Source organism: Echiichthys vipera (assembly GCF_963691815.1).
Source record: "Echiichthys vipera genome assembly, chromosome: 5".
Classification (NCBI taxonomy): Eukaryota; Metazoa; Chordata; class Actinopteri; order Perciformes; family Trachinidae; genus Echiichthys; species Echiichthys vipera.
Genome location: NC_139830.1, coordinates 28,844,976 through 28,870,489, shown reverse-complemented (window position 1 = coordinate 28,870,489; position 25,514 = coordinate 28,844,976). Strand labels below are relative to the sequence as shown.

The 25,514-nt window shown below is 39.8% G+C and overlaps 1 protein-coding gene across 1 annotated transcript; it reads right to left on the bottom strand.

Annotated features, from left to right (window-relative positions):
• Positions 1-9,320: 9,320 nt before the first annotated feature.
• Positions 9,321-14,464, bottom strand: LOC310947467 (carotenoid-cleaving dioxygenase, mitochondrial-like; the record flags this gene model as incomplete). Its single annotated transcript, XM_083914255.1, has 12 exons — positions 14,391-14,464; positions 14,014-14,212; positions 13,699-13,910; positions 13,417-13,532; positions 13,048-13,150; positions 12,769-12,897; positions 11,622-11,782; positions 11,349-11,516; positions 11,066-11,200; positions 10,174-10,356; positions 9,761-9,871; positions 9,321-9,437 (listed from the first exon to the last, which is right to left on the bottom strand). The coding sequence occupies exons 1-12, from the start codon at positions 14,425-14,427 to the stop codon at positions 9,321-9,323; spliced, it is 1,671 nt and encodes a 556-aa protein (XP_083770381.1). The 5' UTR covers positions 14,428-14,464.
• Positions 14,465-25,514: the final 11,050 nt, after the last annotated feature.

Genomic DNA, 25,514 nt, shown 5'->3' with positions numbered 1-25,514 from the left:
AGCCCTTTTTCACAACAGATATTTTGCCATGTCATGATGCATAAAACACATGTAATTAATAACATCACATTGGACTGCTGGCCATTCAGGTAAGCTGTTGGTATTGTGCATGCTGGCTCACTGGCTTAACCATATAGGACACTAAATTGAGCCATCATTAACGACTTTTGTATCACCTGTGGTTTTCCTGCTATGACAAGTCAAAATGTCTGTTGGGAAAAATGTCTATGAATCATTGGCTTAAATACCAATGCAGCCAAATTCTGCAGCTTTCCTGATAATCCAAATGGCAGTCAGCTGGCTATAGGAGAAATATTACACTTGTTACACACATTGTGCAAACTATCCCTTTGAGTTGTTACATACAGCCTGACTGATTAAAATAAGCTGAAAATGATCTTGATCTCTTTCGCTGTTGTTACCAAGCTTAAAGAATATAGATGACAACAGTCCAATGAGAGCAGGCGGACAGCTTTTTACTTGTTCCCACTGACCTGAGGAACAGTTGCAGCTGGCCTATATGGTAACAGCTGGAAACACAAGCAACTACTTAAGCATGAGCATCTGCTAATGCTATCTGGGTAGCAGCTCATACTTTATGTCCAGTGTAAAAACAGCGTTGCACCCCCTTCGGGTCGGGACTTCCAAGTATTTACACATGGTACAGTTAATTTATCACATTGTACAGTATAACGGTTTAGCGTCACCTATAGTAAAATATATTATTTTAATAATTTGTTTAAGATTAAAAGCACAATTCATGACATTTTTAGTATAATATATGTATAATAGTCATGTACCCATATGAACATTGAAATTGTAATAATTCCCCCTGTTCCTACAGCAAAATTCCTTGCACAACATATTCAATTACATAATTTGAAAACTTCCTCAAAGAACATGAACATTTTCAGTGAGTCATTGATGAAAAGCCTTTTTGTGTTTGTGAAGATACCGTACCCATGTCTTCATCGTTTGATTATTTTTTCAAATTGGATTACATATCCACGATCACTGTAAATGTGCTTAATTTTGTTGAGGTTGTAGCCTTATGCTTTTGTTTCGACATACTGAAATAATCTTCTCTGCTGCCACAGGGTTGCAGCATTGATCTGCATTTAAACCCACCACTTTAACAGCTTCATCCGATTTCCACTTTACTCACAGTGTAGTTCTAATCTTCTTTTGTCTAATCCCATTGATTTAATCCACGCAGGATACTTAAAGGGATCTGAAGACACTGCATGTCCATGACAGCCAGTTTGTGTTATTTTCATTAAACGGATGTTTTATGTGCAATAAATAACTTAATCTACACCTGGGAAATGGATCTGTCACTTTTAGAGCTGCTCAGGACTTGATTAATTGGTTGGTAGCTTTAAAATCTGTGTTTTAAATGTATAGCTTTGAAATAATGTTGAGCTTGAACTATATATACTGCCTAATGTGGCAGCGCATTGCTACTATACCATGACAAAAATATTTTCTCAGTTTCTGAGGCAATAATTTAATGAATGCTTTTAAAACCTTAATTGGAAAGAAAAAGAAGCAAGGCTAAATAACTGTAGTTTCATCTGCTTATTATCAATTAAAATAATATTAATAATAATAGTAAATATATAAAATGGCACTGTTTGTCTTTCGTTGCCTGCACATCTATATAAGGGGCTAATGTATCATTTAATTTCAGTTATTTGTTCATGTGGCTCAGGACCATGATCCCATGGTATGGGGCACAAATCGAGCACACAACAATAACAAAATGATATGGGTAAAGTACAACAATGTTACTTAAATAAAGGAAGGTCATTGTTCAAAAAAGCATCTAGTTTACAAATAACTTTTGGCTTCTGGCATAATAACAGGATTCATTTAAACATAGATGGGCGTATCTAATACATACATTTTAGATACAGTGTAGATACACATCCTTTTGAAATAGTCACTTTTACTGTTTTACAGGCTGAAATAATACATGGAAATATTTTTTTCCAGCATGATTTTTACACATTTTTCCTTAACATTAAAGTGATTTTATAATAGCAGGGTTGTAAAAGTGATTACTCCTCAGATGTAACACTTTGTGGAGGCACCTTTTTCTTTAATAACAATAACAGCCATCAGTCTGTTTGCATCTGTCTCTACCAGCTTTGTGCACCTAGACTGGGAAATATTTCCCCATTCTTCCTGCAGAACTGTTGGAGTTTAGTCAGATTCTTTGGTGAGCGGTGATGGACGGCACTCTTCAAGTCCATCCACAGATGTTCTCTAGGATTCAGGTCAGGGCTCTGACTGGGCCACACTAGGACATTCACCTTCCTGTCCTTTAGACACTCTGTTATTTTTATGGAGGTGTGTTTTGGGTCGTTGTCATGCTGGAAGGTGAACCACCTGCCCATTTTCAAGTGTCTTACAGAGGGCCGCAGGTTTTCCCTTCAGTGCTGACCAACTGCCCAGTCCCTGCTGAAGAGAAACAAGCCCACAACATGATGCTGCCACCACAATGCTTCACTGTAGGGATGCTGTGTTTGTTGTATGCCAAACATAGAGCTTGGAGTTCAACCTTTAAAGTTCAGTTTTGGTCTCATCTGACCATAAAACCTTTTTCCACATGGCATCAGAATCTTCAGTAGGTTTTTTTATGAGACTCAGAGTGACATTTTTTCAGAAGAGGCTTCTTTCTCTCCACCCCGTCATACATGTAGAACTTGTGAAATTGCTGTCACATGCACAGATGGACCAACCTCTGCCATTAACACTTCGAACTCCTTCAAGGTCACCATGGGCCTCTTGGTAGCTTCCCTGATTAGTCTTTTCCGGCTCGGTCCTCCGGTTTGGAGGGGCGGGCCGATCTAGGCCAGGTCTGGGTGGATCCATATGCCTCCACTTCTGGACAATACTCTGAACGTGCCTCAGAGGGAGAGTTAAAGCCTCTGAAATCTTTTTATATCCTTCTCCTAACTTGTGCCTATCCACAACTTTATCCTGGAGCTCTTTTGAAAGCATCTTTCCAACCATGGTGAATTATTTGTGTTACCACAAACTACTAGGAGTGGAATCCTGATTTTTTTTTAAAGTAAAATCAAAGGAACAGCTGATTTTATTCTGAAGTAAAATCAAAACACCAGAGTTGATGTCCGGTGGAAGCCAATTAACGTGGTGTGTGATCTGGAAGGTGATTGGTTAAACCTGAGAATGTTTATGGTGCCTTTCCAACACTGCTTTTCTAGTTTTTCATTTTTTATTAATTTTCAGACATTTAGAAGAAAAAAAATTCACTTGACTGTTGACAGGCAACATGTCTAAATCATGCTGGAAAAATATATTTATTTAACGTATTATCATTTCTGGCTGTAAAACAAAAGAAGTGACTATTTCAAAAGGGGATCCTAACTTTCTATAGGCAACGTACACACCTGTTGGCCATAGGCAAACATCATAATTAACCCCTGTTCAGTGCCAGTCAGTTGGCGGCAGTAGCTCAGTCAATAGGTGACTCGGCTGGGAACCGGAGGGTCACCGGTTCAATGAATGGAGCGTGGACTGGTGGCTGGACCAGTTCGTCTCCTGGGCACTGCTGAGGTGCTGTTGAGCACCAAACCCCCACCTGCTCGGGGCGCTGAGCCATTGGCAGCCCCCTCGCTCTGACATCTCTCCATTAATTGCATGTTTAGGTCCTGTTTGTGCATGTGTGTATGTGTGTATATAATAATAATAATAATAATAACAGAGTGAAAAAAAATAATTTCCCTTGCGGGATAAATAAAAGGAATTCTTCTCCTTCTTCTTCCATGCCATGCAGAAATAAATTGAACAAGATACTAATTTCTCTGCCACCACCACATGTCCTACTACCACTCCAACGGGAATTGTCTGGCTGTGCCTCTGGTGACCCTGATTAATGATCAGACCATCGCACTGCTCATCACCAGCACAGCCATATGGAGAATCTATGTGGGTCTATGTGTGGTCCTCTCAGTGTGGTCCACGTTTGTATAAGGAGCATAGATGTTTATTTGTTGTTGTTTGTATGATTCAGTAGTAGGTAGCTACACCAGATGGACGCTCTTCCCGTCAGATATTGTTATTACATGTAATAAAAGTTACATGAATGTGTTTCTTGAGTAACTTTTCATTAGTACACGGCAAAGCATCCCGGGTTAACCTGCGGACCAGCGGCAGAGCTGCGCCACCGAGGGGCCATGAATGCATCATTTGCCTGACGCGCACGTGCCAGACCGTTATTTTGACCGTTCAAATCGATAATCACCTCCAATATGACTGTGATTCACACGTATTAGCGATGCGCTCACTGACAGTTTACTGTTAACCTGCTAAATGGTAAAAAAAAAGATAGTCAAGTCTTCGACTGAGACCGTGTGTGTCCCGTAAGTAAAGTAGCCACCGTTGCTTTAAAAAGACCTGAATGCACGGGTAACGGTGATGTGCCGTCGACAGCAACCGTTGAACATTAACTTAACGTTAGCTAACGGTAACACGCTAGTGACTAGTTTACCAAAGTTAATTCAACATTTGATGTAGCTAGTTAGGTTAGTGCCAAGCGGAGGATAAACTTAAATATTTTTGACTAACTGAATGAGGTAAAAATGAAAAGAGAGTTTTAAAACATTAAATATACAGTAAGTGCTAGTTAACAAAGCTATGTAAGACCTGTAACTTAACTAGCTAACATGCATACACACATTTGATGCACTATGTAACGTAACTAGCTTAACTATGTTAATATGAAGGTTTTAAGAGCACCACCAAAAAGTGATTAACATCTAACATTAAACAAGATGAGATGTTTTTAGTTGCTGTCGTAAACTATTTGCTCTCTAGACATTCATATTATTTTGTACCATACGTGTATACTGCAACCTGAGCAGCATAATGTTAGTTAGTTTGTTACAAAAGCAGGTTTTAACAGCAGACTTAAGAATAAAATGAGAGAAAATACAAAAAAGCATCATTCAAAGACCCGTAGGATTCATAGCTGATCTTAGCACACGCTAAAGATACTGTGGAAATCTGATAGTATTGAAAGACAAACAGATTAACAAACAATCTAGTGGGAATTAAAATGTCCAATGTTCATTTCATTTCACATTTGCAGCAGCATTACATCACCATGAAGGAAGCAATACCATTGGCAGGAAAACTGATTCCATCAGCATTAAACAAGGTGGCAGGGAACAGCAACAAAGGCCCCAAACAGACAACACCCCAAGAGGTAAGAATACCTTTACCGAGGAAAAGACTAGTCTGTTAAAAGGAAATGATACAGAGCAAATGACCTGCTTACTGTGGGCCAGGGTTAAAGCAATGTTTGTTGTGGAAACAGAAATAGAGTTTGAACTGCTTTCGGTTTCATTTTTGAGATCTTTCCTTGTGTTGTCAGATAGATTTTTCAATGTGTGAATAATTTTTTAGTCTTCTCCCTTTATTCTTCTTCTTCATTGCATCAGGTGGAACGTACGCCTGCAAATCAAAACAAATCCCCACCAAAAAAGAAAAAAGCTCCCTCTAAACCATCCAGCTTGGAGGGGTCCGCAGATTTATTTGAGGCTACAGCTGCAGGTATGTGCTATGTCATACATACTACCAGTCACACAAAATAGTGCATTGGAAAATTACATTTCAGCCTGCAATTACATTACCCTAAGGCTGTATCCATGCATCATTTCATCTCATAGTTGTTACTGTGCTGTCACACTGCTTGTAACATGAACCAACAGAAAGTTAGAATGAGGTGACGCATCCACTAAGTGGCTTTAAGAGATCCATCCATCCATCCATCTTCAATCGCTTGTCCCTATCGGGGTCTTTGGGGGCTGGAGCCGATCCCAGCTGACATCGGGCGTGAGGTGGGGTACACCCTGGACAGGACGCCGGTCTATCACAGGGCACACAGAGACAGACAGAGACAGACAACCATTCACACCTACGGGCAATTTAGAGTCATCAATGGACCTAACACATGCATGTCTTTGTACTGTGGGAGGAAGCCGGAGAACCTGGAGAAAACCAACGCAGACACGGGGAGTACATGCCAACTCCACACAGAAGGGCCCCAGCCAGGATTCGAGCCAGGGACCCTCTTGCTGTGAGGCAACAGTGCTAACCACCACAACACCGTGCCCCCCCGTTTAAGAGATGTTAAAGAAAAACAGGATATGTGAAGAGTGTCTTAAATTTGATCGCCTTGTAAAGACATTCTGTTTGCTGCTCTTAACTGCGCTGATTGAAATAAGCGATGTGGCCTGGCTAATGTTTTCACATTAGATCTTCAGTCAGATAAATATAATTTGAAAAAAAAAATTAGTAGTAGTAGAAAAGTAAAGATATTTTTTTCACGCAGATTTGCAGCATCCTTCCTGTTGTTTTTCTTTGTGTTACAGGTGCAAGTAGAGAGGTCAGCATGCTATTTTCAAAATATGCTGAAGTGTTAAGGTAGGTCATATTTCAACAATTTGATTAGAAGCTGTGATCCGTAGTCGCTTGATCTTCTCTTCATTATGCAATATGCTTTAAACCCTGACAAAACGTGCTTAAAGAATGAAAGAGTTATGACCTTTCCGTCTGAAAATGATGCCAGTAAAACTTTACAAGCCGGGTCAACTGTGGAATGTCTAGGGATCTAAGGTCTCATTTTTACTGCGCCACGTATCAGTAAAAAGAGACAGTGAATGGACATAACAGTGCTTTCATTACAATTATAATGTGTATGAGAATCTCTGGAATCTAATGTTGGTACAGCAGTGGTTTAGCCACAGTGGTAAATCTATCAAATTCTGAAAAAAACAAAACAATATTTCAGAATACATCAAGTATTAATACTTCTAATTTTGATCTCTAGTGTATGTATAGTGTGTTACATGTGTTACAGCCATTAATAAAATGTAGACATTTATATTTAACTCAACACGTCCTGCTTCTGTTTAGTTTCTGTGAACAGAACGTCATCCTTTACTGTTGAAAATAAATCTTAATGACATTTACAATGAAATGAGACATTCGATTATTTATGGCGTTTATCATGGGCAAATTCAATGTGGAAAGGCAGCTGGGCTGCTGTGTGGGAAAGCACATACGTGCAAGATGCAGCAGTTTCAGTGAGGTAGCTGTCATGCACTGCTCATGCAAGATGTGTGGTGAAGGTGTTAGTCTAGCCGGAGTATGGTCTGCATCAGAGATCACACACATCCTTTTATGTAACAACTATTACACGGCAAGTTGAGTTATTCTCGAAACTTCATAGTGGACTGTTGCAACTTAACTACCTTGGAACATATACACTTCTCTGTAACTGCGGCATGTGTTGCGGTTTACTTCTCATAAGGGACCTGTCACATAACCAAAAGGCAACCTGACTTAAAGTGGGAGGCATGGTCGGTAACACATCATATCCAGGGGATAATGTCAGTAAATTCAAGTAAAAATGCAGACGTTGCTTATCAAGTGCGAGTGCACTGCACGGAACATAGCCATCAGCGGATCATTTCCAAATCACATGAGGTCTCCTAGGGAATAGGGCTACAGCCACACACTTCGTTAACGTCAGTATTTATGGTTTGTTGCAGTGAGAGAGCTGCAGCAGATACCTCCCAGATGAATGAGCTGGAGGGCATTTTGACAGAAGCTCAAAACCTTGAATCCTACCTAAAAGAGAAGAAAAAACATCTGAGGCAAACATTGACTCTAATTTCTGATAAACTGCAGGGTTAAGTTGTGGCCTTTGTAATGAAGCTGACCTGTTTATTTCACTGAAGAATGTGTTTTTTCGAGGAAAACTTTGTTTCTGTTTTGTACATGTGCCTTCTGCAGCTCTTATGTTTGTCATATTGTAATACTCACTAATACTGACATTACTTTGACAGTAAAATCCAAAAAAGTAAGATATGTTAACTGCGTTATTTATTTATTTTGATTGAGTTATAAGTTTTAGTAGAAAAACCTTTATTTATTTTTCCTCATACATATTTCACTTTGGATTCTTCAGGCATACGGTCGATGATATAACCCTAAATATAAACTGACTAACTGCCATTATTTTTGAAAGAATACTCAAAGAAAGAAATGTATGTATAAATAAAAAATTAAAGTGCTAGTCAAGCAAGAAATATTTTTGTATGTTGTCATTGTTATAGCTAATAAAAGGCATTTATGGGAATGCCGTCCCTCCCAACACACACACACACACACACACACACACACATACCAGATTAAAAAGTGGGGGGAAAGTAATTTAGGGGAAAAGAAAGAGAGTGTTTCTTGTTTGTTTCTTTTCAAACAAGCATGTATCCCTTCTCTGCTATATAGACAGCTTCTTGTATTTTTTATTGGTATATGCTGTATAAAGACAAACGCTTCATAATGTGACTGAAATATTTAGAATAATTGTACTAAGAAAGTAGTACTGGGGTTTAGTACTTTAGTTCTGTATATATGAAGTGACTGAAAGTTACCATGCATAGTATTTCAAGTAGAGAAATATAATGATTGTCTACAATAGTTTACACTTATTGTAGAAAGTTTATCTGCAATTGAGATACATAATATATATTGGGTGTTTTTTAACGAATATTTGTCTTTATTTAGCTAACTAGTGGACTCCATCTTTTGTTTGTTTGGGTTTTTTTTTTTTTTTTTTTACTGCAAGAAGGAAAATAATGCACATAGACCAGATGCTTAAGTACAGTTTCCTTTATTGATAGTGTTTTGTACATGTATTTAAAAATGTCATACGCTAGTCATTCATTTAACGATACAAACCGTTCTCACACATGGGCGCTGTGCCGACGTGTGCATCTACTTATCAGTTCCTGGTCATTGCAATGTGACGCCATAAAAACCAGTCCTTTATGAACTTGAGCTGAACCTGAACTTTTTCTGTTGTGTAAAATGTTGTATTGCACTCTCGCAATGTTCTTCATTTCCCCCTGTCAGCCACCCGCAACCTTATCTTAATATCTGTTTGAAGTGGAGTATTTAAAATAATGGTTTAAAGTATAGAAAGAACAGCTTATTTACAATAGCACACATTTCAGAAGATTTAAAACACAGCTTCAACAACTTCATTAATACAGCTACAATATGAATAAATGTGAGCAGGACACTTTTTTTTCTGTATATACTTTTTTTTGCTAACAAGTTCAAGCAAACTATACATTCATATTATCATTGTGACCTTTAAATTCACCAGTACGATGAGACATAGAACATCATAGACAATATTTACATAACTTCTAACTTCTGCCATGACCTCTAATCATCCGTGTGAGGTAGAGGCACATGCAGCATTTATTTCCTCCTCACGTCTATGCCGTGGAATTAAATGTACCGTGGAAGCCATAGGGGATGTTGACAGGCACCGCAGCCCTGCCCAGCTCCTCAAAGGTTTTGGCATCTAAAACCAGGAGGAACGTACTCTTGTCCTGGAAAGGAGGAAAAGTTTGTGCTCAAAGGTTTTATTGAGCATATGTATGGTAATTGAAATGTCACATAACACTTTAATTAAGCACCAAAATGGTTTGGTATACTTGAAGATACTCTCCTTGACTTTGGTATAATGCCTTAAAATCCCACAATTTTCTCCCACTTTACTTCAGTGTTTGTATGATTGTGTTGAACCAACAGTGAGCTGGGAGGAAATTTGGGAATTTGCACCCTCTAGTACGAGTGTTTCAAGGCCAGTCTTAAAGTGTCTTGTTGTTGCCATTACAAATTTAGAAATTGAGGTCCAAAATCTTTGACTGACCTTATTGGGCGTGATGACTACAGACATGACGACACCATCATCCTCCTCTGTGGCATCAGGGGAGGGTACAAAGACTGGTTCGGAGGGATAAAGACCAGGTTGTTCCCACACCTGTAAAGAAATACTGTAGTTACTCATACGCTGTGGAGTTCAGGTTTGCTGCATTATGGCATCATACTATTCTTCCTCATCCTTCATATCTTAAGGGATGTTATTGATCATATAAAAGTACTACAAATCACATGCAACATGTACGGGTTGTTCTTAGACTATTAGAATTGTTTTGTCTTTTATTTGCTACAATATTACAGCATAACTCTATTATATAGACTACATATCACTAAAAGAAGCAATTTTGTCACTCTGTAACAGCTGGAAACATCTGAGAGAGCGATAAATCTGAGTCAGCTCACCTTCATCTGTTTCCCATGGAGGTCCATCTTGATCAGTGTGTCTCCTACAAGATGTCTGAAGCCGCAGCCATAGAAGTAGCGGTAGGGGTGGGTGTTGTACTTGCCATAGTTAATCTGAGGGAACTCAAGACCTCCATATTGATGAAGATCCTCTCCGTGGAGGTCCTCATGGGTACAGAAGACCTGTGCAGAGACTTGGTTAATGAGAAGCAGGGAACATTGGCAGTTGCAGTACTAAAGTTAACTCATTCATGTCTGTCATCAGAATCTGTTATATCAGTTGTATCTGTTGTGTGTGAAAGACTGACACGCAAAGACGTTTTACTTCAGCCTCATGTCTAGATCAACACTTCCTTGTTTTTGTTTTTAATGCTCTACGCGTAACGTAGCATCCAATAATAATCACAGTCTCTTAAAGGTCACTTAACCCCTATTTAGCAACATATAGCAAACCCCATGTATCACAGTGGGACCATGTTATTTAGAACATAACAGTATCACTAGTACAACAAAATTGAAATGTCATCCAAATGGTGTGATTCACAACAACAGATTTTAAATATATAAGAAGATAAATATATGTGTAAAATATACAGATAAATAAGAATAGCAGCTGAGGTATACAGTATTGCAAAGTAGTGTTGTCATTAAAATAAAATCTGAATATGTTTCCTGTTTGTGGGTATCACATATTCCAACAGTTGTACAGAACATTAAGTGGATATTAAAACTATAAAACATGTCCACACAAGACCAATAGGTCATAATGTTTGCTATCAGTAGGAGTTTGCTTCTTTATCCTTTTTACGCTGCACGTGTCAAACTCTGACTTGACTCAAACATTAGTTTTACATTCTTCTATGTGTCGATGTAAATTGTGTTGGCTGCCTACCGTGTTCTTGTTAATTCTTATAGAAGTGGCTTCGGTGTTGGGCCTGTTCAAGTTCTGGTCGTAGGGTGTATCCTGGTCCACGTTGAGGGGCAGAATAAAACGCCTTGGGAAGGCTCTACACAGGGTGTTATACACCTGTAGGGAAAATGTGAACATCATATTCAGCCCCGTCAAACCAACTATTGAACCAAAAGCAATCAAACCACTCCACTTAAATTATATGTTTGTACAAATCATGGAAGCAGGTATACATCGTGCTGTGGTACCTACTTAACCTGCTTACCTCATCAAGATCTTCTCCCGACTTGCGCAGGTTTTGGATATTGTAGTTAGCAATAGCCTGACCATCATCTGAAGCACACATATCCACGACCAAGAAGCCGTCCTCCTCGTATGCATTTATCTGATGGAAAGTTGACAGTGGCTTGGCATGGTACTTAATGGAGCTCACCTAAAACACAGAATTGCACAGAATAATGAAAGCAGCCCGTATTTGTTTAATATACAATACAAGCAAAGTGAATTGAGAAATCACGAGGTCCGGTTAGAGCCTTGCCTCTCCTGTCTGCTTGTGAATCAGGTGGAAGATGGTGTTGAGTTTTGGGTCCCAGAGGAAGCCATCACTGATGCTTTTCCCTCTCAGCTTGCCTGTCACAATCTTTAACAGGTCCATCTTGATGGGCTGCTCGATGAACACCACATAGTTCTCAGACATTGCTATAATGGATTGAGAAGGTTCTATTAGTTTCAGCTGTAGTTGGCATTGTGTTCAGAAATTTTCACATGGAAACTAGAGGGATAGCAATTCTGGATCAACTGGTTGGTGCTCTCTTATTCCCAAAATCTAAATCTGTAAACCTTTCTGAGTGAAACTGAATTGAATTGAATTGTATTGAAGTATCTTCATTGTCATTGTACCAGTACAACAAAATTTACAGTACAATCCCTTAAAGTGCAGAAATGATTTAACATTAAAAGCATCAAATAGAATAGACTCGACCTTTGAAAGACACATTTAAAACGACAAGCTTACACACCAACACACACATACACACACACACACGCACACGGACACCGTAGCAGCTTAAGGAGACAAAACAGAAAACAGTAGATTGCAGAGACCCTGAGCATCACGTACCATCATAGGTAAAGGTATTTGCGGTGTTAAGCACTGTTATAGCTTTTGGATAACTCATTGTGATCATTCTAGAGCTGAACGGATTAGTTTATTAGATTACTAATCCATTAGTTAATGGATTAGTCAATTGACAGACAAAAAAAATCAACAATTGTTTTGATAACTGATTAATGATTTCAGGCATTTTAAGCAAGAATTGTGAAAACGTGATAAAATTGATCAGAATCCAGCTTCTTAAATAGGAGGATTTGCTGATCCTCCTCCTCATATTTCATAGAAAGTTGAATACTTGGATTTTTTTGTTTTTCAGATGTTTTTATTTTATTTTATTTATTTTTTTGTCATTTTATAGGTCACCTTGCTCATTCTAATCCAGCTCTGTGTCAGAGCAGTGTGGTCAGTATGTGTACATGAACGGTATCATCAAGGAAATCTCGTTTATCTGCACACTGCCATGACACAGTGCTGGGTATGACACAGCAAAAATCAAAACCAGTCACAGATCTGCCATATTGGATCAGTGCATCCTTACAGGACATCTTGGTAGAATACACATCAAGCTTACCAAAGCTGTGGTAGTAGGAGGGTTTGCTCTTGTCCACTGCGGGAATAGAGCACAGCACTGTGGCTCCCTCCAGAGTTTCCCCATCCGTTTTCTTGGTCGGCGGCACTCGGATAATGTTGTAGATAGCTCCTGTCGTGAGAAATACAATTAGTTTCTTGGCAAAGGTCATCAGACACATGGGTGGCAGTGTTGTTGTTCTGTACACTTGCATACAGTGAGACAATATACGGACTCATATGATGCTGTGTGAACAAACTGAGATGGTGTTTCATAAATCACCTTTAGAGGAGTAGGAATTCCCCATGTTGTAAGCCGTTCCATCGGGTTCAGTGTGAGGGTGTGCAGTCGCTCCATTCACAGCAATGAATTTGCTCCAGTCCACCTATAGGTACAAATACATGAGTGCAAAGACTCTATGATTTATGTTAGGATTTATAAGCCAGAAGCCAATCATACAAGTGACAGTAAGCTGCAAGCCTGCTATAAATTTGCAACAGTATTTTCCTAGTTTATGACTTGCCTAAGCTATAATGTGTAAAGCCGTGGGTCAATATAACTAACTACTGTGCTAAGATATCTCTTATGTATATCTCTAATCTCTATCAGCTACAACTCAGTGTTTTACAGCTACATCCAACATCACGTTACCTTTTTAGTCGTCTCTAGTGTCTCTGGGTCAACCTTGTGCATGACATTGGTTTCCGTGCTGACATAATAATCACCTTTGTAGGTCACAAAGCTCACATTGGCATTATCAGTGGGCTCTAGAGGGGAAAAAGAAGATTCCAAAGTTTAACACAAAGCAGGACAACATCAACAATACATGTATATACAAGTGAATTAAACTGTAAGGCGGTTTGCATTCAAATTGCATCTTATTCACTGCATTAATAGTTTTGTACTTGTTCATGTAGTTTAATGAATACTCACTTGGGATTTCAAATCTAGATAGGAAACGCTGGAAGAAGTTTTTACAGGGGTCCGGCATAGTGACAGTGCCAAACTCTGACACTGCGATGCGGTTGTGTTCCTTGTTGGCTTTGTAACTGTCACTGGACAGGAAGCGGCTTTTGTAAGTCACCCGTCCTTTGGATATTTTGAACTGATGCAGGAGAGCCATACCATCAAACCAGTGGTTGAACCTGATAAGAATTGAGGGAACAAGAGATCATCATCATCAGAGCATCAGATGTGTGATGTACTGGTTGCAGTAGATGCATCAACACATTAAAGCATACTGCTCACCTTTGTTTCCCGATTTCAAACTTCCCGGGGCCATTTCTCAAGAAGCTTCCATTGATCCATTCTGGGATTTTGCCAGTGATGTTGGTACTGATGGGCTCAAGGGTTTCCTCCACTGAGCTAACAATCTTCTCAATGCAAGGCAGACCGTGCACATCTGTGAAGTGGTTGATGTTCTTTATCGACTTGGATTTTTTGACTGCTGTGGAAAAAAGTTAGCAAACTTCAGTGCAAACCATTGTCCAATTTTGTACATATATACATACATATATATATATTATATAAACTATATATACTATACAAAACAAAGAATATTATTAGTTCAGAAAGTAATTGATACAAAGTGAAATTGTGCATTGCTGGTAGAATCAAATGTTTACCTCGGGAATTGTTCTGTTTATGTGTGATGGTGTCCATGGCTGTAGCTTTGTCTCTTGAGTATGTAGCGGTGTCAGGGGCCTGCACAGTGCCCTTTCTCCAACACTGGCACAGTTATATACTGTCTTACTGGCTGGTACGCCCCTAGAAACAACCAGATAAGTAGGCCAGCAAACGATGATTACATCAGCCTGCATAAAACAGCACTTTGTGATCACAAGATGGTACAAGTGGTAACTTATTCACAGATATAATTGATCTGACTGACAAGTGGCAAAATGCCTGTTGCAGCATTTATCATTCTATGCAAGTAGTTCTTGCATACATATGTGTAACAATGGTGAAAGCACTCCTGGGATGAATAGGTGTAGGGATATTTTGGGAAAACTCGTATGATTTGTACAGGTGTACAAATCATACGAGTAAGCTCAACTAATTAATGTCTCATGATAATGCAGGAATCAATGCACCATATTGATTCGTTAATCACCGATATTTTATTTGTATGCTTATTATGAGTGTGACTGAAATGTTTTTATATTTGGGATTTTCCCTTTCGGGTTGATGTGGAGCACTAGCGAAATAAGTGCCTCATATCTACTCCACACTGCACCAATCACAAATGTATATCACTCATAAAGAGGTGTACTTACCGTTGTGTGTTTCTGTGGGGCACTTAAAGGTGGATCTGTTAACTGATAGCACAAGGCATACATGTTTCTACACAAAGGTTGCAGATGTCAGGTCAGGTTGACAGCAGAATCTAAATGGGTCATATAGATAAGGATTACTGATATTTGCTATATTTCTTGATAAAACAAGTTTAGTGGGGTACATGAAAAGTTTGGAAACCACAAATAGAGTTCAGTTCAAGTTTAGTAAGTTATCTTAATTCTAAGACAACACATCGTCAAGTCGGGCATGCCCTCATTTTATTGTATATGGTCTACAGGCATAGGGAAAAAGCTTTATCAGCTCTTACTTTGTGTTATCTAAATGAGCAATGGTATGTGTAGTATAGGTTAAACAAAGGCTATGGGTTTCAAGAGCAGTCTGTTCTCCACAGGGCAATTTAAATTCTCTTACTTTAATCGCATAGAACAGTATGTTCCTTTAAAACAAAGAGGCCAACCTCTTGTGTAAAATCAGACCCAGGGAAATGATAGAAGTGTCTAAAAATCGTGGGTTCCTACAATGGAGTTGTGCCACCTTGCCTCAAACGCAGGCCACCTCCACTAACGTGAGAAAAAAAAACACTTAAATGGAATACAACATGAACCACCAGGAAAAAGGAGCGGGGTGTGCCCTGAAAATTCCGGGCGACCACATTCATCCCCAATGAAAACGTGCCTACTATCAAGGGAAAACGGAGGAAATAAAATGTATGTCTGTATGTCCTCCTGTGTCATTGTCTGTTTTCCGCTGATCCTGCATGTTTTTCCCTACTCTGTGTCTCTGTCTGTCTGTGAGTTGGTGGGCGTGACTATCTCCCTACAGGTTGCGCCAGGTGGAAGTCATTGTCACTAATCATTCACCCCAGTATAAGAAGACAGGCCTGAGAGTCACTCGTCGCCAGATTGTTCAGTCAGCAAGAGCGGTACAATTGTTGAGATCCTGGCTCCCTTTATGTCTGTTGTTTTTTCTGTGTCCTTGACCAGGACTCTGAATCATTGGGCACGCTCTGGAGAGCTCACCACCATCCACCACTCACCACTGGGATCCCGGACACGCCCGTGCCTCTGCACTGACTAACTACCATCATTAGCTTTTCAATGTCACCATTACTCCAACAGCAGATTACCTTGGTGTAGGTTACGGTGAGCTGACGTTAGTTCACAAGCACGCTAAGGTAAACCAGCTAGCTGTAACTTAGCTATGCTGCATGGATCGCTTTGTAACAATAGTTTATACAAAAAAATTGCAAATGGAAAGCCAACTAGATCATCCTCAGTCTGGATGAATTAACGTTAGTTGTCATCCACTCAAGGCAGCATTTTGCTATGTCAGCTAGCTGGCAATTTGTCTGCGTTAGCAAGCAGTGATGTATTGCAAGTGACCTAGTATCTTGGCCACATGATGTGGCCTTAGGACTGCTAGATGTGGTGTCGAGATTTTTTTGAGTATAACTCAATGATCTGTTTCTTGAATGAAATGCTATGGAAAAGTATTTTAGAGTACTGTACTAGAGAAAGATTGTGACCCAATCGCCATGGTTTTACACTGACTAAGCACCATTGTTTTATTACTGTGATTGATTGTAGGTCATGCTTCATGGCTCTGATTGGTTGTAGATTCATCCGATTGCATCCAGCGGCTGTGGCTTGGTGGAGGAGTGGGTCGTCCTCTGTTCGAGAGGTCCACATGTCGAAGTGTCCTTGGGCAAGACACTGAACCCCGAATTGCTCCCCGTGCTGTGCATGGGTGTGTAAATGTGGTGTGAATGGTTAGATCAGATTAAATGGCATGTAAATGTCCACTGCCATCAGTGTGAATGCCTGTGTGAATGGGTGAATGTGACAAACACTGTAAAGCGCCTTGAGTAGTCAGAAGACTGGAAAGGTGCTATATAAGTACAAGTCCATTTACCATTTTACTCTGATAATGTAGCTTGAAAATTGAAAATGAACTGAAAGAGCCCAGGCTATAATTATTCTGGTATTGCCAGGCTACAAAAATTCCCACAAAAACAACTAGTACCCTGCAGCAATCCCATCAGGGATGTGACAGAAGCATAACCAAGCTATTTAAAGAGTTTCTATTCTAAAAGCTTTAATGAGTCAGCACTGGAAATTCCTCCAAAAAATCTTCTACTGTGAATGAACTTATTTCTGCTTGCATGATAAGAAAGGGAAATCTGAATGTGAAACAGGTATCAGCAGAATTACTGTGTCAGTAATCAGTCACAGACAAATTCATACAACACCGACTATTGGTATTAGATTTATTTCTACTGCACTGGGTTTTCAGTGATTTGGTCACAGTATATGGTGACTATAAAAGTCAGCAGTAACGTGTCATCCCAAATTATCCATCACATAGCAGCAACTATATGTGTCAACACTAATACAAATATAGCCTATTTTGCTCCTTTGATGCATTTAGGACATTATGACTGCAAAATTCACAATTTTTCCCATGGTGGGGACAAAGAGTATCTGTTGTTTGGTTCTGTTGAAACCAAACAAAATAGTCAGTGAATATTCTAACATAATATATTTAAGCATTTGGCTAGTGGATGGTGTTAATTGTACCCTGGCTGAAACCACATACCACTCAGCTTAATTTTTTTGTTAATGATAACCTAAGGATCCATTTAGCTGGACATTATTGTCATAAAGGATTGGCGGTGCCCATATGTTCACCTATAGGCCCAATGCAGCACAAAGTGATCTTTCAAAATGACTTCAAACAATAACAGTAAAGCAAGCTTTATGTTACGGTAAGATGGTTTTCTTGCTCCATCTTAATATTTATTGCACAGACATGAGACAAGGATCGATCATCTCAAGTAATTCATGGAAAGAAAGCTAATAAGTGAAATTTCTGAAAAGGGTGAACCATTTCTTTAAAATAGAAAATATTGGGGATATCAAGCAAAGTCATAGTGATTCGTGTAAAAAATATCATGCCTGCTATCATTATTAGATGTAAATGTTTCTTTGAAAAATCACTATATGGTGCTTCATGAACTGTTGATCCATCCCCTTATGTCAAATTGTTATTGGCACTGACAAATGAAGCAAAAAATTCCTGTCCCAGTTAATTGTATCCCAGAATAAGTTCCTCTGTGGCGGGAAGCACTCTAGGCCATTTGTTTGACAAAGATCCACTCACACAGACATCAGGAGGAAACTTGGTTCATTACATTCGAAAGAGTTATTACCCTCAACTCTATTGAGTGTCCTGAGATAACGTTTTTTTATGCTTTGGCACTATAAATAAAATTGAATTGAATTATTGAGTATTTCATGTAACATTTGCTTTAATTGGAGTGTACCATGGGGTAGTTCTAGATCGCTTTATCTTATGAATTCAGTATTATCTTAGGTCTTGTGTCACTGTGTATGACTACCAATATTTCTAGGTAAAACTTTATTCGCCTTTGGCCACGTGTCTTTTGTAAAATCAGAACAATGAGCTTACAGCTTCTGTAGAGCTGAGGGGCCCGGCAAAGTGCCGGGATAATTCTTTGCAGGCTGGTCACTACTAGCTGCCTCTTTCACAGTGCACAAAGTAATTTTATAAATTGTTAATTTTAAAAAAAACTAGTGCATTGCCCGTAGAAAGCAAGCATACCTAAGGAAAAAAGTAGCCCGATGAGCCTATACATGCTCAAATGTAGCCCGTCTTTGAAAGTGGTGTACATGTAGGCAGTCTAACTCATACCACACACTGTGAAAGCAGTATTTAGGATGGAGCAGTGCAGGTGATGCGAGTGTGCAGGGAAAAAAAATGTGGGCCTGCAAAGCGCACACTGCTGGGAAGGGCTCTTTGCACCTAAGTACATACAGTGCCTTGTGCACTGTTACTCATCTGGAAATGAAAACACGTGATTTTACAAACAAGCAGTTATGAGCGAACTGTTTCACTCAGTGTTTATTTTGGCAGCCATTTTGAATTTTATCTTTTACATGAAAATGCAAATAACATGTAATTTAACACACTTATTAATTAAGACATAATATAGGCAACATGCCTATATACAAATGCATTGTTTCTCTTGTCTTAAACAAAACATATTATTGTTCCAATAAATGAAAGATGTCTTCATGAATAAAACGATAAAGTCCCTTTATGTTAACGTCACATCAGTATGATCTGTATGTCATTTCACAGAGCAAACTAATAAAAAACAATGCATTGGACTTGTAACAGTGTTACTGTTGATAAAATAGCTAATAATGAAGGTAATGTAGCCTAACTAACAAATAATGCCTGTGTCTGAGGGAATCTGTATGCTTTTGTGCATCAGTTACGTGTTCCAATCAAGCGATTGTATTTGCTGTTCTGTTTCTGTGCAATACTCAAATGAAATTGCAGGACTGTTTTCTCTATTCAGTGATACCTGAATAAATGTGTCGTTGCAGCTCAACAGGCCCTATACAGGCTGGGTGAAAATAAGTGCCACTGTCTGTGTGTGCCTGTGTGTGTGGGAGCTTTGGGCAGACGGCAGCCTTTGAAGTGACGGCGCTGCTTAGGAGTCAGCAGTGCATGAGAGATTTACCTGTTATCTATGAATAAGTGTGGACAGCAAGAGTCATTTAAACGCTATAGTCATGGACACGGACAAAGACCAATATCCTCTTCTTAAAAATAATAATAAAATAATTCCGCAGTAGCAATCAAATTCCTGGAGCGGCACACCTCCGCTGCTGGATGTATGTAGGGGAAACACTGGACAGACATAGACACACATACATAGTTAATCTGGGAAAACACAAACACACATTGACAAAACATGGTCAGACATATAGACACAGGAATATACACATTAACACCACATGCAGTATATAAACATATAGACTTGAATACAGAAGTTCAGGGACATTTAGGTTTGTTGTAAAAGTGTTGATGGATACATAACTATTGTGTTTTCATGTAGGTTCTTAGCAAGGACACTGTAGGAGAACCCCATTCCGCTAATGTGAAAGTACCACTACCGGTGCCTTTTGCTTTTTTGGCCATTTGGGAAAAGCAACGCTGCTCCTAGCCGTCCTCATCCTCGCCACACCACCGGGTCGTGGAGTGGGCGGCTATCTGCTAGTTTGATTTCCCCCATAGTTCCCCCCTTCTTTCCCTTTTTATACTCCTACTGCTTTGAATTGATCGAATTGAATTGAATTGAATTGACTGGGAAATGTGATGCTCCTCTCATTGCCTGGATCACAGACTGGCAGACCACAGTCTGTGAGGTTACAGAGGTTACAGAACTGGGAACATCTAGAAGACGCCGCTGTCCGAGAGATCTTACACTCACACATCCGACAGAGTTTTTCTGGCATCCCTGTGGAGGTTGGGGGCAGTGAACCAGAGTGGTCAATGTTCAAAGCTTCCACTGCTGAAGCTGCAGCGGTGAGCTGTGGCCTCAAGGTCTCAGGTGTCTGAAGGGGGGGGGGGGGGGGGGGGCATCGTGGTGGACACTGGTGATCTTGGAAGCTGTCCAACGGAAGAAGGAGTATATTATATCGGAAGACAGGCCCAAGGACCGCAGCCTCTGCCGTGTCAGAGACAAAGCAGCAGGTGTGGGAGAAGTTCGGAGAAGTCATGGAGAAGGACTTTCGGGCGGCAATAAGGTGATTCTGGAAAAACATTCGGCAACTGTTTACAGTACGGACAGGAACCTAGTGACCTTAACTGGAGAGGTAATCGGGTGGTGGATGGAGCACTTTGAGGAACTCCTGAATCCGACTACCACGCCCTCTTTTGTAGAGGCAGAGCTGGAGACTGACGAGGGATTGTTGTTAATATCTCTGGCGAAAGTCGCTGAGGTAGTCAAACAACTCCACAGTGGTAAAGCCCCAGGTGTTGATGAGATTCATCCAGAAATGCTGAAATCGTTGAGTGGGGAGGGGCTGTCTTGGTTGACATGTCTCTTCAACATTGTGTGGAAGTCTGGGACAGTGCCAAGGGAGTGGCAGACTGGGGTGGTGGTTCCTCTTTTTAAAAAGGGGGACCAGAGGGTGTGTGCCAATTACAGGGGTATCACACTACTCAGCCTCCCTGGTAAAGTCTACTCCGAGGTGCTGGAAAGGAGGGTTCGTCCTATACTCAAACCTCAGATTGAAGAGGAACAATGCGGATTCAGTCCTGGACGTGGAACAACGGACCAGCTCTTCATTCTCGCAAGGATCCTGGAGGAGGCCTGGGAGTGTGCCCATCGGGTCTACATGTGTTTTGTGGATCTGGAGAAGGCATATGACCGGGTCCCTCAGGGGATACTGTAGGAGGTGCTGCCGGAGTATGGGGTGAGGGGTCATTTCTGTGGGCCATCCGATCTCTGTACACCCAAAGCGAGAGCTGTGTCCGGATCCTCGGCAGTAAGTCTGATGTCAAAGATATTTTAGCCACACACAGACATACAGACAAAAGTTCCTGGCTTTTGTAGGCATTGGATTTAACAGTGTTCATCAATGATGTGTGTGAGGAGTGAGGAGTCGCTGTCGTGATGTCATATGGAGGCGTCGAAGTAAAACTTCTGGTGACGCATGTTGTAAAAAATAAATGGAGGCGCTGTTGCTAGCGCTCCAAGAGTATAAGTTCCTGAGTTTTTGTATGTAGAATCAGTTCTCAAAGCCCATACACTTCGGATCCTAAACTTTTATAGATAGATAGTAAAATACACTATACAGCTAAAGACAGTAGAAATGAAGTTGTTTCATCTGCATATATCATTTTTACCTAGTATAAATCATTAAATTGATTTAGATTTCAGTATATAGCTTGATTCAGTTTAATGACTGGGCGTGTGTGGTGTTTCTCTGCTGTGCAAGGAAATGCTAGTTTACCATACTGTACTGTATATAACCCCTTGTCTTGTCAATGACCGGCTTTATGCTTTCTTTCTTTTTTTTAATCTCTCATGACTGAAGTCAGGCAGATTTTAAACACTTTCAGAGACGATAAGGAAGTCCTCACTCTGAACTTAACAGATAAAGCATTACTTCATACTGATGCAAGGTCACCATTTCTTACGTAAACACTAAGGATTTAGTCCTTTTTTCCAAATGTTTTCATCCTGTATTGGGTCTGAACTCTGCTCCCTAATGTGAATGAATATTAAATCTATTGAAGTGAATCTAGCTCATAGCTGCTTGCACTGTCATATCATGCTACAGTACATCTAACTCACCACCATCCACCGGAGCACTGCACGGCAGATTCACCTCAAGATGTGGATTGGCAGCTGACGAAGACAGATCCCTCAGTGCAATGCAGTTTGTGCCAGGCCAGCATTAGTGTGGAAGGAGGTGCTCAGGCGTTAGAAAAAACACATAACAATTTAAAGGAAGCTTGATCTTTGAGACAGTTTATGACATTGTGGCAAACATAAGGACAGCGTTTCACTCTCTTTTTAGAGTTCACATGTCAGTCTCTAACTTTGTCTGCTGTTTGGTGCCAAGAAGATAATTCTCAGTGAGTTTCTAGAGCTTTTCACAGCCAAAAACATGAGATCGATGGCACAGATTTTAAAATAAGGTCATCTGCTCCAGGCACTGCACACCCTCATCATACGACACATCCCCTCTCACCAGTATGAAGCAGGATTTTCAGCTGGGCTGATGCTAAAAGACGAGACATTTTCATCTATAGAGGGCCATTTATACTTAAATGTTTGTCTGGTATTGATAGTCCCTAGGGCACTAAGGTGATTTGCAAATGAGCTTGCAATACATCTGTGCACCCAAGAATCACATATATTGCTTTATTTCAAGTATGGGATCACATTGCTCCTGGAACATGTCCTGTTGTGTAGTGTTTGGATTGAAAGCCTTTATTTGTTTGTTTTTTTAAAGGAGAAAATGCTGCTATATTCTTTCACAGTCCACTGAGTAATACATGTAGCTACATGATGATGGTAAACAAAGCTGTATTATTAGTTGCTTGTGTTGTTCATTTATCCCTAATTTTGGATCACACTCCTGCTGCAACATGTCCGGTTGTGTAGTGTTTGGTTCAGAAGGCTTTGGTGGTTCATTTAGACTGTAGAAAATCCCACTACATACTCTGTTGCAGTGAGTCAGAAGCTGCGTTTCATTAGTTGTTCAAAATGCCCTCCTTCACTTCCCCTCAGCCCTTGGCATTACATAGCAGCACACGTCACATGGGAGCCACTTGGAGAGCTGCAGGAATCCCAAATACCTTTAGACTTATTTTAATAAGATGAAGGTGTTTTTTTTTTACGTATGATTGCAATATGTCTGCCCCTTCGGCACTTTGTAAACAGCTGTATTGTCTTTGATTCAGAGACTTTTGTGATCTGTATCATGATTATCATCATTATTATATGATATATTGCAAAATAACATTTATTCCATGCGTTTACAGATAATGTTGAGAAGAAAACACAGAAGTCAAGTATAGATGTATAAACTAAAATAAGTAGACTAAATATTTACTGCAACTAGTCATTTTTCAGTAAAATATTAAGCTATCAATGAGATTTTCTTCAGAAACTATTTGCTAAGGCGAACAGCCCACACATGTCAGAATACAGATTTAGAATCAGATAAAACTTTTAGAAAACTGAAACCGGAAAGCAGTTTTTTTAATGATGATAATAAAAAGTTGCTTTATATTTGCAGATTGTTCTTCTTTAACGGTGAGTTTTACGTCCATTACTGCCACCTACCCATGGATGTATTCTCTTCCACCAAACCCATAAAAGAAGTGCATTATGGGTGATATCCACCCCTGGAGTGACCATTGCTGTTCACTCGATCACTCAGGTCTCTGAGGATCCATGTCACCAAGTTACCTTCAGTTTTTCAGACTATATGAACAACACCTAAGATGGCGGCGGGGATTCCCCTGAGGGCAAGTGCAGAGGAAGTACTATTGGAACGCAGCAAGCGACAGAGAATGAAGCAGTGAAGCCAAGACCCGGAAGTGCTGACCAATCAGAGCAGACTGGGCTTTCGGGAGGGGATCTTAAAGAGACAGGTGCCTCAACGGAGCGTCTCAGACACAGTGAATACAGGTACAGCAGCCATGAGCAGTGTGAGAACAATAAAATGTTTTTGAACATTAAAGCATGTAAACATATGTCAGTAGAAACACAAAATAAGCGTACAAGCCTGAAAAAGAGTATAACGGTCCCCTTCAAGGACAGATGTTCCTTGTTCCAAGGATGTTCCTTCCTGTACGAGAAACTCATCTAAAAAAACAACTTAAAAATTGAACTCTTATTGTATATACGTTTTGTATTTTCTCTTCTTGTATAAAACACAGAATATCAAATATGCACCTTACGAGCATTTGTTATAGGTTTTCATCCCTCTCTAGTGATAGATTTTAGGTTGAGTTCACCATATCGCTTATTCCTTCCCTTTAACAGTGTGCAACAGTAATTCTATAATGCATTTTTTCCCAAAGTTAGGGTCGGGACCCAGCATGGGCCGTGGACCTATTTTTATTGGGCCGCCAATCAGCACAGTGAAATGCAAATCAAACCTATGATATGATGTGTTAATTTCCCTAATTAAAATAGAAGAAGAGAGTTCTTTGATTCTACGCTGGTCTGCTCAGCTCACATGCTGCTGGAGCTGGGAACGGTGGGAAAAAACTGATTTACTTAAGTATCACGATTCTTTGCCTGAATGATTTAATTGCTTCATTTTAGTCTGGGCGGAGGTAGGAGGAATTTATCGCTCTTATTATTTAAGAGTGACATGATGACAGACAAAATCGCATATTTTTTCTGAATGCTGGTTTTGTTTAGAGATTTTTAAGTAAAAGTCTGGAGAAGTGTGCAATTGAACTTTTCCCTGTGATGTAAGTAAACAAAAATTCCAATAAATCCTAGTACATATTAAATCGGCAGCCATGTATCGTGAGAGTCGAATTGAATCGGGAGAAAAGCATGTCATCCCAGGCCTTTCTCTCTCTTCTCCTCAACCCTGACCGGAAAAACGTGTAACAGTCAATTGAGTGTGACTTGATGATCAACTGTCTTGAGCTGAAACAATAAGAACATTTATACCCGGATCTTTCTCAATACCCTGTTTGTTTTGCCTATATGACTCAGGAGGTTTGAGCCATTTTAGATTGCACTAAAAGAGACAACATGTTAATAGCTTGAGATCTCGTTTGTGGTAAACCAAACTGGTTTAACAGGAACTTGAGTCATTGCATACCCTGTGTTTAAGTGTGATGGATCAACAGGCGTGTGGAAATAGATTTAGAAAACCTACCACCAACTTGTGTTGACAGATCAAAAAAATTCAGAACTTTTTCAGCTCAACAAAAAAAGAAGCATGTATATACAGTATAAGTATATGTATATATATATATATATATATATATATATATATATATATATATATATAGACATTATTACATAATGATTCATGCGATCAAGAATCAGGAATCACAGAAGCCCTACTCAATGTGACTTCAGCCAGAGAATG